Source organism: Vulpes vulpes, chromosome 14, assembly GCF_048418805.1.
Source record: "Vulpes vulpes isolate BD-2025 chromosome 14, VulVul3, whole genome shotgun sequence".
NCBI lineage: Eukaryota > Metazoa > Chordata > Mammalia > Carnivora > Canidae > Vulpes > Vulpes vulpes.
In genome coordinates this window covers 122,222,332-122,240,545 of record NC_132793.1, presented here as the reverse complement: position 1 = coordinate 122,240,545, position 18,214 = coordinate 122,222,332, and the positions used below count along the sequence as shown (strand labels likewise).

General features: G+C 48.3%; 1 protein-coding gene across 12 annotated transcripts in view; it reads left to right on the top strand.

Annotated features, from left to right (window-relative positions):
• The window catches only part of TBC1D1 (TBC1 domain family member 1), a 239,216-nt gene that overhangs the window by 203,487 nt on the left and 17,515 nt on the right, over window positions 1–18,214 (top strand). For all 12 annotated transcript variants that reach the window (XR_011997210.1, XM_072737884.1, XM_072737885.1 and 9 more), the window contains 2 exons: window positions 12,941–13,185; window positions 15,509–15,668. Coding sequence is in view for 11 of the 12 variants with exons in the window: in XM_072737884.1 (XP_072593985.1) it covers window positions 12,941–13,185; window positions 15,509–15,668 (405 nt within the window). In the remaining variant the exon portion in view is untranslated. The remainder of the gene's footprint in view (window positions 1–12,940; window positions 13,186–15,508; window positions 15,669–18,214) is intronic.

The following is an 18,214-nucleotide window of genomic DNA, read 5'->3' as shown; positions in this document are numbered from 1 at the left end:
AGCTGGGAGGGAGGGAGGATATTGCCCAGTGGTTTGGGGTGTGGGCTAGACAAGACAGCATCGAGTCTTACCTGTCCAGCCATGTAGCAAATTAAAGGGTTAACTTCAAAATGAATGAATGAACGAATGAATGAATGGTTAACCTCATATGAGTTCTTTGTTAGGTCCAAGCTCAGATGTCCTAAGAAACTGCCCCAGACCCTCGTAGCCTCTTCTCCCTCCCGCCTTCAGACTGGATCAGGTGTTTCTGCTGGGCCTTTGGGTCCCACCCCCTGCTCCCCCACCGTGATACTTCCACATTCGACATTGTCACGATTATCATTAGTATTTAAAGCTAATATGTACCTTCACCCTGGGCTGAATGTCCTGTAAAGTTACTTAAGGTACCTTCTTTAGTCTTTGCAACACGCCCAGGCAGATATTGTTCTATCTCTGTTGAGAGCTGAGAAAACTGAAACACAGAAAGGTTAAGTAACTTGCTCAAAATAACGTGCAGGGCGCACTCCCTCCCCCGCCCCCATAACATCTTGAGGAATGGGCCCTGAATCTTCTTAAGAAAGAGTAAACTGAGGCACAGGGAGGACTGCTGTGGAGCACGGACATACGGTTAACAGGCAGCCCCCCCTGAAGGCCAGCCCCCCCCTTCCCGAGGCCCCCTGAGCCTGGGATGCCTGTGCGTTCCCATGGCGATGACTGGCCCAGGGTGAAGGGTGATGCTGCTGACAGGCCGTGACTGCCCCTTGGGGACCAAGTGTGAGGCCTGGGGCTGGAGCCCGTTTGGCCCACTGACCCCCAGAAGAGCAGTTTTGTGAACTGGCAGCTGTGTTTGCTAATGTGATGAGTAACAGAAAAATGTCATTATGTTCCTATCACGTGAAATGAAGTGAAAAATAAATGGAGAGTAGGAGGGGGCAGGGGGTGGGAGGTACAGCCGGTTTCTCTGCCTGCTCGCCACTGTTTCGTGGGATGGGAGGAGGAGGAGGGGAGCCTGTCCCCCCTCTCATTACAGATGTCCTCTTAGTTTTCACTAGTATTCCTCTCGTCCTTCCCCAGGCAGTGTGGACCCTCTGCCTCCTGGTGCTCAGAGGTACTCACTTTCCTGCAGAGGGGGATGAAAAGGCCTGGTCAGCATTAAGGCCTGGGGTGGGGGTCCCTCCCCTGCCATGAGCCCACTCCACTTGTCATGGGGTCCGTGCGACCGAGACTCTCCCTTTCCTCATTCTCAGAGCCAGGTGACACTTCTGCCCTCCCGTCCCTACCTGGCTCCCCCTCTCACCCCTCTGCACCCCCCGCTCCCACCAGGCCAGCTCAGCTCCACCCCGCTCTGCCCCCCACAGCACTGGCCACCTCTCCAGCTCACTTCTTTCCCAGTCCTGGCCTCCACTTCAGATGCCCTCCACATACCCACCCAGTGCCCAAAAGAAGCTGTTTTCCAACAATACATTTTCCACGTAACCTCTGTGCAGGTGTCCAGGTTTTACCCAGGGACCCTCCCAGAGCCGGACTTCTCTCCTGACCGGAGCTGGAGAAACTACCCAGCAGCGGGCCCAGGGTGCACACTGCCGGCTCCGCTCAGCCAGGTTCGGAGAGGCCTCACTTAGGAGTTCCTGCAAACGTTGCTTCCTGCTCCCCTCTCACCAGGGGTGGCATTTGCCCAGTCAGTTGTTTGGTCTACACTGTGGCTAAGTCGAGGCCCAAGAAAGGTGTGTAGTGCTGAGCGAAAACAAATCAGTATTTCAGTTCTTCTTAGGAAGTGGCACTTTTATCCTGGTCACAAGAACAGAGTGCCTGTTGGTTAGTTGTATTTTGGATCTTCGTGGGTTTTTGTTTTCCTGCCTCTTGCTTTCCTTTCTGAAATTAGCTCTTCGTGTAATCAGCGTTTCATAAGATTTTTTTTTTCCTCCAAAGAGTAAGAATAATAGACTTTGTAGTCAGGCAGTGGTTTATAGTTTATAAAACTTAATTCTTAAGCTTTGTCTGACTTCAGCTTTACACAACCCTGTATGAAGCTGGGCACATACTATCTGCGCTACAGTGGAGGTGATAAATGAAGCCAAGAGAAGTGTGTACTTTGTCCAGCTGACAAGCTACTCAGTGGCAGAAAGTTCTAGGCCTGGGGTCGTCTTAGTTTCTGTATCATGCCCCTTCAAGGACACCATACAGCTGCTCTTTCTTGGATCTGCCTGCCACACACCAACACAGCTTTCCCCGAGGCAATGCACCTTCAGAGTTGACCACACCCAGCCAAGGGAAAATCGCTTCTCCTGGGCTGAGCAAGACCACTTAGCAAATCGTTCTTAGTTCGGGAACCTGCCCTACCTTTTAAGTCGGGTTCTACCTCCCATCATCTGTGCAGCCCACAGGTAATCGCAACCTTTCTCTCCTCTGGTCCTCCATACCGAGCAGACAACATGGACAGACAGGCACCCTGCCTTCTGGCTCTGCCTCCCACTCCCACACTACAGGCTGCCAGCCAGAGACCCCCTCAAGCTCCCTTCCTCTGTCCTCCACCGCTTCGGGGGCTCCTCTTCCTGACACCCCAGCCCCGACACCTCCTGGCAGTCAAGACTTCCACCCACGAGGCTCTCCAGCCTCTCCCCTGACAGGAGGGATTTAGCCGGAGCAAAATGTGAGCAGGTCCAGAAATACAGGAACACCCTTAAATCTAAGAGCAGAGACAGGAACTGTCCCTAATCCTCCTCCACATTGATGACTTGTGTTATTCATCTGTGTTTTATAGGTCACTAAAGTGGTAACATAGGGGTTTACATACCCCACAGAGGTCTGGTGAGTCTTTGGTGACCAGAGCTAGTATTGTCTGATGGGCTTCTAGAGACCTTCCATCAGTGACCCGTGAACGGGCGCAGCCGTGCCCCTGCTGCAGTGAGGCGCAAAGCGTATATCCAGAGACGTGGCTGGCTCCATAGTCCAGCATGAGAGCTGTCGTATTGATGTTGGCTTCCACTTAACATATTTTAACCAAAGGTATAAAAGCTCCCTGGTATCTTAAAGAAAAGGAGCTATTATCTGAGTGTTAGAAAGAAGAATTTTCTCCTTGCTTTTTTAGAGTCCATAAAAGATGAGGAGGAGAAGAGCCTCCAGAATGAAGGATGGGCTGAGAGTGTTTAAGAACAGTGACTATAGAAGGGCAGAGAGGGTTTTCCCTTCTCACTCCCTTTTTGGTAATTTGCCTCGCTTGGCTGCACCACAAAAGCTGAGTCCTGTGTGCTTTGGGTAGTAGATGGGTGCTGAGAGTGAGCACCACTTTCTGTTTCATCTTGGGGTTGACGTCCTGTGTGAGAAACTAAAAAGCGTTAATGGCAAAAACCAGAAAAGTACCTAGAATTTGCCGTGCAGTGATCTTGTTCTGTACCACCTGTCTGGCCAGTTGGGGACTTGCCTTTATGGGGGTCCCTTGAACAGTCACAACTCAAGAGTGTAAGAAATTCTTGCACTAACAGCTACATGCATAATTCCCAACGGCCTGTCCCTGTCTGTTGTGGTATCATCCAGACCACATACGATAACCTGTTGCTCATCTCAGTGGCTTACCGATCACTCTTTAGCCTCAGACCGACAGAACTAAGTGTGGGTGTGATAAGGTGGGGTGACTTCATCTCCTCTTGTAGGGGTCTGAACTCTCCTTGTGACCTCCAAGCCAAAAAGAAGTCCTTAGCTAGAATTCACAAATTTCCACAGTGTAAAGACTCCCACCTTGGCTAATGTTCAGCTACAAACTTGGGGTTCACTGACTGTGGAATTTAGCAGAGATGCGCGCGGACTCCGGAGGAGCCAGTTCCAGGGGTCACTGGACTTAGCCAAACATTTCTTAAAAGTAATCTGTCCAGAGAGCAGCTCTCTCTCTCCCCTCACCCTGCCCCTGCCCCTACTCATTCAGTAGTGGTTCCTCAGATCCTTCCTGAGCACCTGGTACATTCCTTGCCCTCTCAGAAATACACGCTCCAGTGGGGAAGACGAACACGAAACAACCGATAACCACATTATTACACTAAAATCGTGAGGAGTTCTACAGAGCATATTTTCTCCCCGGCCTTTCTCAAATGCCACTCAGATCTAAATGCAGCAATTTAAGAAGACCTTAGGATCACAGCGCTCATCAGGGAAGGAGACCTGGAGGTGGTTCGGTTGTTGGGTTGCTCTGCTTCCCCTGCCACTGAGGAAGCCAAGGGGCAGGGAGTCAGAGGGTCCAGGCTGAGTGCTGATTAGCCAGTCCTGCCCCCTGGAGATGCAGAAATCTCCAGGATCTCTGTGAAAGAAGCCAAAGAAAGAAACTTGTTTGTCAAGTGTTGGGGCCGCCACTGACTGAATAGTTCTGCAGGTGACCCTGTGTGTGCCCCCAACCGACCTCTGGGCTCCCCGAGCAGCTGCAGCCAAGTCAACAAAGCTCAGGGGCCCCAGGGTCTCTCCTGGGATGGAGTCAGGTGGGCTGTGGAGACAGTGCGGCAGGACACTTGAAAGGTGGGGAGGGTTTCTCCTGAGACCAAGCAGGGGTCCCTTGCAGGAGTCCTTGAAGACCCTGTGAAGAACATGTTCCTGGAGGCCGCCAGCCCTGCCATGCCGCAGAGGAAGCATTTCTAGGTGAGGGTGGTGGTGGGGTGTCGGCATGTTCACAGGCACTCGGGTGGCTCTGATGTGGTTAGTGTTTGAAAACTGCTGGAAGAAAGCTGATCTTCACCTGCAGAGGGACAGAGAAGGAAAGAAAGAAAGAGTCATCCCCGAAAAACATCCCCGAGAAGGGTGACCACTTAGATTGTCCTGAGCACTGCGTGAAATTAAGTTGTAGGTCATTTGGACATGTGTCTGAATCGTGGGTCTCCTCCCCGGTCTTGCCAGCACGTGGCTCCACTGCCACACACGAGACACAAGATCACGGCAGGTCTTTTTAATACAGATGAGGAGTTAGTGTTCACGTTTCACTCTCGCCACTCTGCGGTCTCCTCCTCCTCCTGTGTGTGAGGGACACCCCGCCTGAGAGAGAAATCTGAAGGGCCTTTCTGTCCCTAGGAGCCCATGAGAACCTGGAGAGAGGCAGGGCCCGTCGCCGGATGCGTTTGCAGGAAGGGTGTCACGGCTTTGATCCAGCCTCCTCGGCTGGCAGGAGCGAGGTTCTCTTCCCAGGCTGGAGTCCTTCAGCGCCAGGCCGCTCGCTTCTTATTGAGTCAGACGCTCTTTCGAGAATCTTTTCACAGGCTTCGAACAAAACAGTAAACCACGTTTTGCTTGTAGTTACTGCGCTCTGAGCGGTGAGGTCCAAGGGGCTAGACGTGTTCCCATGTGTGCCCTGCCCCAGGCTCCAGTCCCTGCTGGGGATTAACATGCAGAGATAAAACTAATTTTATAAATTAGTTCATAAGACTAGTTTTTTCTTTTTTTCTTCCCAGTGCTACCTAGTACCTTCTAAATGGGGTTGGAGGGTTGCAGTACTCAGTGCTGGATTATGTGAATGCAGATGCACATTGTCCAGGAGCGTTTTTCATCTGTCTTGTACTTTTTCTGTTCACGAGGCCTATGTCCTCCCTTTACTGGGTGTGTACTCGGGAGTGTGGGTGAGCTGTGGTGGTATTTCTAAAAGGACTGGAATAAACACATACGTGTTTATAAACATATCAGAGAGAACTGTGCATTTTCCCAAAGAAAAGATATTTAGTGAGAGGTGTTGTTTTATGTTTTTTTTTTTTTAATTAAATTAAATTAATTTTTTTTATTGGAGTTCAATGTCATTCTTTTATGTTTTAATGCCTGGCTTAATAGAATTAAATGCCTTCTCTCATTTTTGCTTCTGCATCCAATCTAGCACATTTATGTTGTTTGAAATATATGAAGAAAAAGCTAACTTTGCATCAATAGATACACAGTTGGAGAAGGGAGTGGGAACCTCATGGACCCTGGGAAGATCAACCATACAATTGAGAACCACTGACCTAGAAAAATGCCATGTAGGGAAATAGTGTCCCATTCCCCCCACCCCCACCCCCCAAATAGCATTTGGTGTAATACATGGACTGCATTACGAAGTCAAATGGGCAGTCATTCTTCCTCTCCTCCAGCCAGGAGCTGGAGACCAGATGCTTGTGATTGCTCCCCAGCCTGGGAGTGGGCGTGGGGGCCTGTCCTGCACTGAGTCCCAGACCCTGTGGGACAGGAAATTGTGTCGGGAATCTCATGAAACACACAGGACATTTGTTTTAGCTTGATGAGGTTTGTATGAACAGGCTTCTTGCATAAAGAAGGTCAGCGACAGCTTCTGACGCTGCAACATGAGAGACTGGACTGGTTTGGGTGTAATAACTAAAGATCTGGAAGTTCAGGGTTCCCAGGTGTGTTTGGTGATTCGAGATGGCGATGATGTTTGTTTCTGTTATTATTTGGAATTCATATCAGCTTTCAGTTCCCCATGTTTATGAATTCCCAATTTCACAGAAATCAGTTGCTGGGTTAAAACTTGCCTTTGCCTCTGGAAGTCCGTTAGAACAGGAGATTTTCAGGCTCAGATGGAATGTTGTAGTCAGTAAAGGGAGAGTTGTGCCCCTACCTTGAAATAGAAATTGTGCACTTTTGCTACAGAGCTATTATTATGTGTGCCCTCCCCCCCCCCCCCCGGCCACACACACACCTTTCTTGGTTGGAAGCTGGATTTTTGTATGTTTTCTGTGTGGTGTATCTGAAGACGGTTGCCCGTGCTTACATACCATCAATTGCACCCACTTGTGCCAGGCATTGAACATGTACCCTCAGCTCCACAAACTCTGCATTCTGGCCTTTGTCGAGAGGGGACTGAGGTTCAGAGAGGCGAGGTGGTCGATTCTGAGCTGCACCTGTTGCTGTTGGGATCGGGGGCTACTCCTCTGCACTTGACCACGCTGCCTCGTAGGCACATCCACAGAGGAAGATTCTCTCTCCATTCATCAGAGTTCACATGCTATGTTGTAAGACGTTCAGCTAAATAGTAAAAACGTTCTGGGTTCTTTTCTCCACTATTGAGAATGAGGAGCATAATGCCTCCTGCTCAGGTGGCAGGGGGGAAATAAGACCCAGCCTGAGAGCCGAGTTCCGTCCTGGTCCAAGATGCGCACCCCACCACACCCGTGGTGTCTTTCCTTTCCATCGTTATCAAATGTCCGAGGGCTTCAAATAAAACCTGAGTGTTCTCATATAGGCCCCCGTGCTTCCTGCTCACCATGTGAGTCCCTTCTGTCTAGGTAATTACCCTGGTTTCACTTCCATAAAAACGAGTCCTCCAGGAGCGAGGTTGAATAGCACTCGCCAAGCCTAATTCAAGCTACGTATTCAGAAGCAGGAAAGGTACTTTCCCTTAAAAATATTCTGTGATTTATCCTTTCACCTGATTTGTAAGTTGTAATAGAAGTTAACACAGATCTATAATCCTATAATTCCAAAACCCAAACTATGAAAACCAAAAGTTGTCCTGTAACTCATTTTTGGCAAGAACATAGTGAGTCGTGAACTCTTTGGAGGCAAACTTTGACTCGAACTGCCACGAGCCCTTTAGTAGACTCGCTGTGGTCCCCAGTGTGGCTTTTCCTGTGTGTTTCCGCAGACTCGTAAGTGTGTGCGACTGCGGGCTGCTGCCCTCGGCCCTGCTGGGGGTTAGCTAGTACACGACCGACACGCTGCCACCGTTCTAAAAGTCACAGATTTTGAGTTGTGACATGCATTTCAAATCTTCAAGGGTTTTGGTGGGAGGTTGCAGAACTCGACTGTGTTGGTCCCGTTTATGAAATGCCCCAAGCTTTATAGGTCCAAGGAGGAGTTGGCCGGCGCTCTACCCTCTTCCCCATCAGTCCATCTTGATGACCCACCTGGTTCCCGGTGCTCGCAGCTCCACAGTCTGCACTCCCTTCTCTCAGTCTAAGCCTGCCCCGAGAGTAAGTCTGGAGTCCTGCCCTGTTCGCTGTGCCACTGGTGCTCTCCGAGCTAAAGGACTGTCCCCTGGCTCATGTGCCAGTTGACCTCCTCTGGTCTCTGCTCGTCCTGGGCCGTCTCATAGGCTGGCTCTCAGAGTTTTCTTTAGTGAGGAGTCCGCTGTCTCAGCCCCCTTGGTGGCCTGCGCTGGCTCCATGTCCTTCACATGGCCCACAGGCTAAGCCTGGTATCCAAGCTTACAGGCCCTGCTTTTAACTCTCACATCCTCCCTCGTGATGGCCAGCCCCTGACCTACGGGCCATGCCCATGAGCAGTCTGCGCCCTGCCCATGTGGTTCCTGCTGCTTCTGTGCTTCCCCACCACCCTCCTTTTGTTCATGCCTCTTTCCCCTGCTTGGTTCAGCTGAAGAGTCACTTCCTCCAGGCAGCCTTCCCAGACTCCTACCCTGTGCCTGGGCCAGTCCTCTTGGCTTTCCGGCTCATCTCCGTAAACTATACTTCTGTATACCTCTAACCTCTACTCTTGGTGCTTGTTACCACCACATGATGGAGGAGAGCCACTAGCACCATCAGTCATCTGAAATGGTCTCTCTTATTCTTGTGAAAGCCCTGTGCAAGCAGGGCCACGTCCCTCCTGTGCCCAACACCCTGTGGAGGTCCTGTGGTCAGTAAATACTTGAATTTTCTGGATTTATCTCTTTTTCTTTTTCTACCAGATTGTGAGTTTCTTAGGGGCAAAAAAAAAAAAAAAAAAAAAAAGTTGGTCTTTCGGTTCTGTGGCACAGTTCCTGTCACAAAGGGAGCTCTGAGTACAGGGGCAGGGGAATGACTGTTACTGTGCTCACATGAGTACTTTCAAAAGCCCACATCTAAGCCTGCAGATTCTTTGGTGCAAGGAGCAGGTCTGTTGTTGTGTGATAACCCTGTTTCTCAGAAAGCTGGCTTGGTGGTCATCTGGAGCACCCCGCCCTAGTGGCCATTACTCATTCAGGGCCAGCTGTGTGTGGCGTCACACCAGGACTGACACCCTCTTGCATTTAACCCTCACAGCGGCCCCCAGTAAATGCAGTCACACTCCTCCCTTTTCACAGGTGGAAAGTGGAGGCTCTGAGGAATTAGCCAAGGGCCCAGGGTCACACAGCCAGGACAGATATAGGAGGCACGACTGGTACACGTGGAAGTACTGAGTGAGAAGTTAAGCAAAAAACACTAACCTGCGTTGGAGGAGCCGGGACTCCCCAGGGGAAGGCTTTGCTGAGGAGGTGGAGGACTTGAACTTTCCATGATAAAAGGAAGGCGGGACTTTGGCTCTCCTGACAACTCGGTGCTATGAGCTGGGGACAACGTGAGTGGTGGTAATAGCTGTGTTTCCCCAATTCCCATACCTTTTGCTTTGACATCTGCAGTGTGAGAACTCAGTCTCTGGAGTCAGGGACCAGTGTTCGGATCCTGGGTTTGCCACTTCTTAGCGGGGTGGTTTGACTAAAAGGCTCTAATGCTTTCACTTACCACATTTTTCTCAGGAATAAAACGAGGGTGACGTTATTGTTTGTGTAAGACTTGCCTAAAATGCTTCATGGGGTATTATCTGTGTGATGTATGGTCTGTGGTCTTGTGAGATAAAGCCTGTCCCCACCTAGAGTGCTTGGTTGGCTTTTTGAAGTCCCCTAAATCAAGGACCCACAGTCCAGAAGGGGTTGCTAAAGTACTGCAATTGCCACTGAAACGTACATCTGAGGATGGCTTGTTCTTAGCCTAAGAGATGCTCTGTGTAATTTTTTTTTTTTATTGGTGAATTGGATAACATTCAAGATCTGTAGTTGATCAGAAAGTGTTGGGGCCTGGCCACCAGTGGCTCTGGAGCAGAATGTAAGGCAACGCCCACTGGGGCCGTGTCCCTGCACCCCTTGGAGCATCTGTGTGGGACCACTGGTGGCCTGGGCTCTGCCATCAGACAGACAGTACCCTCCTCCAGCTGAACCTTTTCCAAGAGGTGCTTGTTGGAGGCCGGAGGCCGCAGCATGAGACGTTTTTATGTGGTTCTCTTTTCACATCAGCGTGCTAGTAAAGGTCATATGTTTGGTGGAATTTGGCCTCTCATAACATATTGCTTGGTGGCAAAGCTGTGGGAAATGTGGCTGTAGCAACTCCTGGAAGCTACCATGGGGGGTGCCTGCCTCAAACAGGGTATATAATTTTTAGGGCCTGTTGCAAAATGAAAATGCAGACTCCCCTGTTCAAAAATGAAGAATTTCAGGACACTGACGCAGAGCATTAAACCCAGCACGAGACCCTTCTGAGCGCAGAGCCATTGTGGTTATATAGGACATGAGGCCTTGAATGCCCTGCCGCAAATCTTATAATTGTCAAGTGGTCTAAGTGGCACCAGTTACTCCCCAGCCGGCTGGGCTTGTTCTCTTGGGAGCCTTGCAAGGATTAAATGGAGAATGTCCCCCATTGATAGATGAATGGATAAGGATGTGGTATATATACAGTGGAATATTACTTGGCCATAAAAAGAGTGGAATCTTGCTGTTTACAATATGGATGGACCTCGAAAGTATTATGCTAAGTGAAATAGAGACACATACCATGTGCTTTCACTTATATGTGGAATATGAAAAAAAAAACAAAAAACAAAAAAGAACAAAGCAAACGAACAAAAAAACCAGACTCATAAATAGAAACTAGTGGTTGCTAGAGGAGGGTGGGGTATGAAATAGGTGAAGGGAATATTCAGAGAGAGGTAGAAGTGTCCAGTCCCAAAATAAGTGGCAGAGATGAAAAGTAGAGCATAGGGAATGTGGCCAATAGTACTGTAATAAGGTCATATGGTGACACTTGTCTCGGTGAGGATTGAGTCATGTGTAGAATTGTCGAATCAGAATGTGCGCCTGAAACTAACAACGCTGTACGTCAGCTCTGATAATAAGAGTAAAGGTAAGTCTGGGAATGCCCACTCCACAAACAGGGCCGGTGGGCGCTGGCTCTCGTTTCCGGGAGGGGTGGCATCTGATAGGAGAGGGCATCCAGTAAGCAGAAGGGCTAACGTTGACAGGTCGGAAGGGGACCCAGTCTCTCCTGGCCTTCCCTCCCACATGGGGCCGGTGTGTGCTGTGCTTGTGCCTGTTTGAGACCCAGAGGACGTCGGAGCGAGGGGTGGATGGATGGCAGGCTGGGGTGGGGCATGTGTGGAATATGCAGAGGTGGGAAGGGCCCCACTGCTGGGAAGCAGGTGGTGATGCTGGAGTGAGACTCTGAGGAAAGAGGTATCCCGGGTGCTGTCAGTCCAGTGGTCAGGTGAGCTCACTGAGCGTGGGAAGTGTGGCTCATCTCCAGCCTGAGGTGTGCTGTCAGCGTGAAGAGGACACTGGGTTTCCAAGGCATATTAGTATGAAACTTAAAAAAAAGAATGCAAAAGGAACGTCTCGGTCATTTGCATATTATGTGTTGAGATCACATTTGTTTATGTTGGTTTTTTTTTTTTTTTAAGATTTAATTTACTTATTCATGAGGGACACAGGCAGAGGGAGAAGCAGGCTCCATGCAGGGAGCCTGATGTGGGACTCGATCCCAGGACTCCAGGATCATGCCCCGGGCTGAAAGCAGATGCTCAACCACTGAGCCACCCAGGCGTCCCTAAATAAGTGGTCTTAACATTAATTTTACCTGTTGCCTTTTAATGTGGCTGCTAGAGAGTATTTAATTATGGTTGAGCTGTACATGCCATGGTAGACTAGGAAAAGGCACGGATGTAAGTACCCCCCCTCAGGCTCATGCACAGACACTCGGAGTTACACACACACACACACACACATACACACCCCATGCAGAGCCTCCAAACACCCCCTGTGCCACCCCGAGGCTATGCCCCGGAGGAGAGTCTGGGGTTTGGGGGAGAGGAAGTGAGGAGGTGTGCAGAGCTCCCCTGCTGTGTGCGCAGAATTTGTTCCTGGAGCACCGAGGGCCACTGAGTGCTTTCTAGCAGTGGGGGTGACATGTTCAGGGTGAGTTTGGGGACATCTTGTTGGGGGAAGAGGCAGAGCAGGCAAGAAATGGGCGAAGGACAAGAAGCCCGGAAAGTAGTCAGACGGTTGCTAGCCTCTTAAATCAAGGTCAAACAGATCCAGGGTTGATTAAATGCTTTCTTACTTACAGCTGAGCAAGAACACACGAATGCGTGATCCCTCCCTTTCCTGGGGCCGAATAATTAAGGTGAACAATTAGCTTGTGGCCTAGATCACCTTCGGCATTTGCTGATCCAAACGAGGCCATAATTCTTACCTGAGTCCGAGCTTGGCCCTTGGCTTGGCTCTAGACCTTTCCTCTTTCACACAAGTACTTTTTGCCCTGAAAACACGTTTCCCCTTCAGGCACATTCCAGGAGGGAGGTGGGTGAGCTGGGATTTGACAGGTATCAGCCACAGGAGCCTCCCAGACAAAAGAAGTCTTTAAACCTTATCTGAACACCAGCTTTTTGTGAAAATAATCAGGATGTTGAGGGTTTTAAATTTTTTTTTTTTCTTGAAGGTAACTGTTTTGTGTAAAAGAAAACACCTGCTGTTTCAAAGCACTGCCTGTGGTTTAAAAGTACAGAAATACGCATGTAGTGTGAAGCATTTGCAGGCAGAATACGTGCAGGCCGGGAAAAGCTGATGGGGGGGGGGGGGTGTCCGCAGCGCCCTGAGGCCTTGGCTGCACGCAGGTGGTGTGGGACAGGGCAGCTGCAAAACCCCACAGCTCTTGGCTCCTCTTGAGAGGAGGCAGTTTTCTTTTTGTTGGAGCTTGAACTCCAGATACCTGCAGGACCAAAGATAGCCCTGATTTCTTTCACTGGAACCACCACCGCAACAGCATAAATAATTGCCGATTTTTCATTGCCAACCTTATCCTAAGAACGACCACCTGCCTGGTTTACAGAGCTGATTTAGGATCCAGCTTCCAAAGATCTGTTCTTTCACCTGAAGCACATCCGATTTCTGGTTCAATAGGCTTTCTTTTTTTAAAATTACAGCTAACACGTATTGTTTTTGCAGGGCGAACCTTTCCAACGCATCCGTACTTCTCTACCCAGCTCGGAGCAGGGCAGCTGTCACTTTACAACATCCTGAAGGCCTACTCGCTTCTAGACCAGGAAGTAGGATACTGCCAAGGTCTCAGCTTTGTAGCAGGCATTTTGCTGCTTCACATGGGTGAGGAAGAGGCATTTAACATGCTCAAGTTTCTGATGTTTGAAATGGGACTGCGCAAACAGTATCGGCCGGACATGATTATTTTACAGGTAGAGAGCGTTCCTTATGTGTTTGCTAGAGACAAATGCCAAAAATGTTTATGACCCCTTTCCCGGTCTCTCTCAGGAACTTTTCCCACCATTGGTTAACATTGGAGTAGCTGTCATTGCTGAGCCCTGTGCTAGGCACTAGGCCAGGTGTTTCATATTGCACTTATCGCCTCAGTAACCCTCAGGATGACGTTATTGATCGGCTCAATTTATAGATGGGCAGACTTACCTTAACTCGGGTTACCCGGCTAGCAAGTGGCGGAGTTGGGGTTGAAACCCAGGCCTGACTCCAGGACCCTCCCTTACCCTTCGTCAGACCATCTTCAGATCCAATTCCTACCTCCCACTGTATTTGTCACTTCCTCTGCCAGGGATCCCCCTCAGGCCACCCTTAGCCCTTGTCACCCAGGTCCAGCTCAAATATCCAAATCCTGGGAGAAGCTCTTTCTGACCACCCTGACATGTGCCTCCCTTCCCCCCAAATTCCATCCCAGGCACGTGTATCATGTTATCCTGTTTCATTTCTGTTGGCATAAAACACTAACTGCCTGAAATTATCTTGTTTCCTCATTTCATTTACCTGTTTATTTTTTGACTTTAAAAAAAAATTTTTTTTCTGACTTTCCTTAGCATGTATCATAAGAAGGGAGGGATCTAACCTATTTTTGAGCTGCGTCTCTAGTTCTTAGAACAGTTCCTGGGATGAAGTAGGCACCCAGTCAGTATTTGTTGAACAACCAAGTGGCAGGTCAGAGCAAAGGAAAGCCAAAGAGCAGTGTGTGCCAGGTGCTGCTTCTGCCACCTTTCAGAGGTGAGGAGAGCTCTGGATTCTGCTTTGGGAATATTCCTAAATGTTGGATTGCATGTATACATATTCATTTACCAGCAAGCTACTCTGATTTCAGAGCCTGAGTATTTTTTTTTTTTTTCAAGAAGGGATGCATTAGAGCCAAGGACTCTTTGAGAGTATCAAATTGGGTGGTTAAAAATCCTTTTACCTCCATCAGTGAATATGAACCCTATGAACATGAGTCTCATATAAGGAAGTGATTTAATTTTTAATTTTTTTTAAAAGATTTTATTTATTCATGAGAGACAAAGAGAGAGAGAGAGAGAGGCAGAGATAGGCAGAGGGAGAAGCAGGCTCCATGCAGGGAGCCCGATGTGGGACTTGATCCTGGGTTTCCAGGATTAGGCCCTGGGCTGAAGGCGGTGCTAAATCGCTGAGCCACCCAGGCATCCCAGAAGCGATTTCATTAACTAAAAAATTTTGACCCACATAACACCACAGATACTGTCAGGTTCTTTCTGTGTTCTCCCCCACTGGCTTTAACATAGGTGCACCTGCCATCTAGGAGAGTGCCATGTTCAAGTTAATTTAGTATTGAAACACCTGACTCTCATTGGGCTTTTAGTTTTGGTGACTAGATTTTTGCAATCCATAAAATCCATAGCTGGTACCTTAAGGGCTATGTTGTCTATGTCCCTAGAAATAGCTTTTTTTCTTTTTTTTTTCTTTTTTTTTTTTGGAATTTTGGGCAGTATGTGTCCAACCCAAAGCGTCTCAGTGGGGTTTTGACCCTCTCTGGATGGTGGTTTCTTTGGGCTCAGGCCACCAGACTGCCGAAACCCAGGCTGACGCTAGGATCCCTGTAAGCTGTGGGACCCATCATGGGCTTCCTGCCAGAACCATAGCACTGTCTAAAGAGGGGACCCTTTGGAAGTTATTTTCTCCATCTTGAGATAAACAGTTGTCTTATTTTAACTTGCCCAGGTTCTGTATATTTCATATGTTATAAACCTACAGAAGTGACACCTGTCCTGCCTGTGGAGTGACTTGAGGAGTCTAGAGTGAATTTGCTGAGTGAACAGGTATCATAGAATCCTTCCACAGAATCATCATATGCCCCCACTTTGCTCTTAGCAGAGAGGCTGGCTTTACGTTTTGAATTCCCCTGGGTGTGAGTTTTGCTAGGAATGTATATTGTAGGAGAATTTGTGAAATGTTCCCACAAGACAGATGTTTAGATTCTAGTAGCCAAGGAAGACAGGGGACAGTAGAAAGAAAGGAAATGGTAGGAGAAGACCCAACATTAGTGTTCCCGGCTATGTCTGACCACTGCCTCCTGGGCACCAGGAACCCAAGAAGTGCTTATGGGCTAAGTGAGTAGTTGAGATCAGCAGTTATCATAGTCCAAATAGAGTATCCAACACTGTAATAATTCTTCTCTCACAGCCTGTAAGTAACTGAACACATGTAGCAGGTATCTAATTCTGACACCTGCGTGTGTGTGTGTGCATGTGTGTCTGTATGTCCCCCCAGATCCAGATGTACCAGCTCTCGAGGCTTCTCCACGATTACCACAGAGACCTCTACAATCACCTCGAGGAGCATGAGATCGGCCCCAGCCTCTATGCCGCCCCCTGGTTTCTCACCGTGTTTGCCTCACAGTTCCCACTGGGATTTGTAGCCAGAGTCTTTGGTAAGTGCGTGTAAATCGGTTTGCCTGAACCAGCTTCCTCCTGTCGGGGGGGCGGGGGGGGGGGACATTTATTCTCATTCCGTGGTGAGTCCCCTTTTATACCTGTATCTTCTACAAGAACAGGGTGGTGGTTGACATTCTGGATCTAGTCAGCACTGGGTTTTGTGAACTTCAAGACCAGCTTCACCTCTGATGCTCTTTGGGCTTCCCTGGATGCCACCATCTGGTGGGGTGTAGACCCTTTTCCCCCACTGCCAGGCTGTCCCCAGAGCAGACATCTTCAAAGACTTGGCCAGGGGGCCCTATGCCTGTATTCCAGGCATGTGTCTCTCATGAATAGTCTTCCTCAACCTCTCTGACCTGAGACTTCATTGATGATGGCTCCTTAAAACTTTTCAACTGATGACTTGTGGGCTGCTGTTCTTTCTCGAGTCCCTTCGTATCTCCTCTTCCCATTTCTCTTCTTCCTCTGCCCTTGGCTTTTCATTTCCTCTGCTAGCTCACTCTTGATAGACCCCTCTGTGCTGATGACTCACTGGACCACCCTCACGGCCCCCCACTCCCCCCCGCCTCATCTTCCCAGACTCCACAGCCCCTTCCACTTGTGTGCCCCACTGTGGCCATAGGCGGTTCACATGTCACACCATCTCCTACTTTCTTGATGTAATTTTTGCCAAGATTGTCAGAGTTAAGCGGGTGTTTGCGTGGTAAGCACATCGCTTGCCCTCCAGGAGCCAAGTGACCACTGTGAGCACAGGCAGTTCCTGCAGGGGGTTTTCCCTGTTTCAGAGTGAAAGAATCATTTTGACAATTCAGATTCTTTTTAATTTAATTTTTTTACTACGGAGGTTTTTAGGAAATTGATAATCATCACACATCGAGTGTTTTTAAGGTGTCACTGATGTCCAGTCACCTTGTAGTTTAAAAATCTGTAATCTCATACTTTTCTCAGATTTGCTTCTAGAATTAGAGAACATCTCAAAGGGAGCAGGTGTGTCCAGAACCATTGAGAGAGCATTCCTTTGGCATGCTTGGGAAAGACAGCTTTGTAGATCCAAAATCTAGAAATCCTGAAATTTGCTTTTTAACATAAGTGGGGACTGAGCTGGTCTTCACTCATCTTTCCCCCAGCGTGCTAGACTTATTCTTACTCCTATCCACAAGAACTTCTGAAGAATGTTCCATTGGGCTTTACTAGAAGAGTCTGTATTCTACTAGAAGAGTCTGTATTCTTAAACTATTCACTACCCCCGCCCCCTTTTCCATAACTCCCTCCCCATATGATTCTTACTTTCTGTCCCTTAAAAAAATCATTGGGAAAAAAAAATAATTGGAAAAAAAGAGATACTAAAAAAAGGTCTCCTGGTTTTAATCAATCATTAGATTCCATGAGGGTTTTATACCGTAGATTAAAAAGAAGATAATTAAAAGGTCAAAACAAAAAAAAAAAGTGTGAAAATTGTCTGCTTTAGTTTACTAACAAGAGTCACCCAAATCATAAGATCTCTAGCTGTAGGCTGAAGTCTTTCTTGCCACAAATGTCTTTTTTTTTTTTTTTAACTTTTCTTACTCTGGAAATGAAAAAATTCATTAGTCTACTTTTTCTCCTGATTTTTTAGTGTATTTTTCAGACAGGGTAGCAGAGAGGAGTGATGATTGAAAGAAGTGGGAGGGGAGGAGTTGGTGTTAATGGTTTGAAAATAGTTCGAGCATCAAATTACAGCATTTGTGAGAAAAAAATCCACAAAGGGGACTCCCATGGGTGGGTCAGCATGAAGGGATCACTGCCCAGCACCCCAGCCTTGGGCTGCTGCCTTGCAGATAGCTCTGGGGCGCCAGGGCCACAGAACTCAGGAAAGAGCCTTTCCTGGCATAAGAGGCACCAGCAACAAACTCTGCTTTGGAAATGCCAGCCCTCCCGGTAGAGAATATTCGCAACTCTAAAGCGCATCCTGACGACTTCATAAATTAGAAGCTAAAGCCGGCAAAAGCAGGATACTTCTATTACATAATCAGTGGTGAGTCTCGGAGGCTCTTCTATATTATGCATAAAGATGCCAGTGTCTCTAACTCCCAGGTCCCACAGACCCCTGCTGTACTAAGTGGGTTCGTGTCCAGCTGGCTGAGGCTCCTCAGATCCTCGGCAGGAAGTGGGACTCAAGGCAGCACTGTGCGTGATGTCATTTTGCAAAAACTGTTGGTTTTCGTTTTTGTTTTGTTTTGCACAATCTAGTCCATCTATCAGTACTTAAAACCAAACCATTTTATTAGTAGGTTCCACAGAAAGGTTTTTTAAAAACGCACTTCTGTATTTAGCATTGGCGACTCGAACTGTGTGTGTTTAGCTCCGTGATGGTGGATAGCTTAGTTTTAAATCCCCGAACCTGCCATTCATACACAGTCGTCTATTTTGGCCTGAAGCCCATTTCATTGTAAGCCTTTAGGCCTGAATAAACCCTTCAAAACAAATGGACCTTTGTCAGATGTTCACCATTTCATAGGTAAGTACAGGATTCTCAGCTTGCGGACGGCATAGCTCATATATT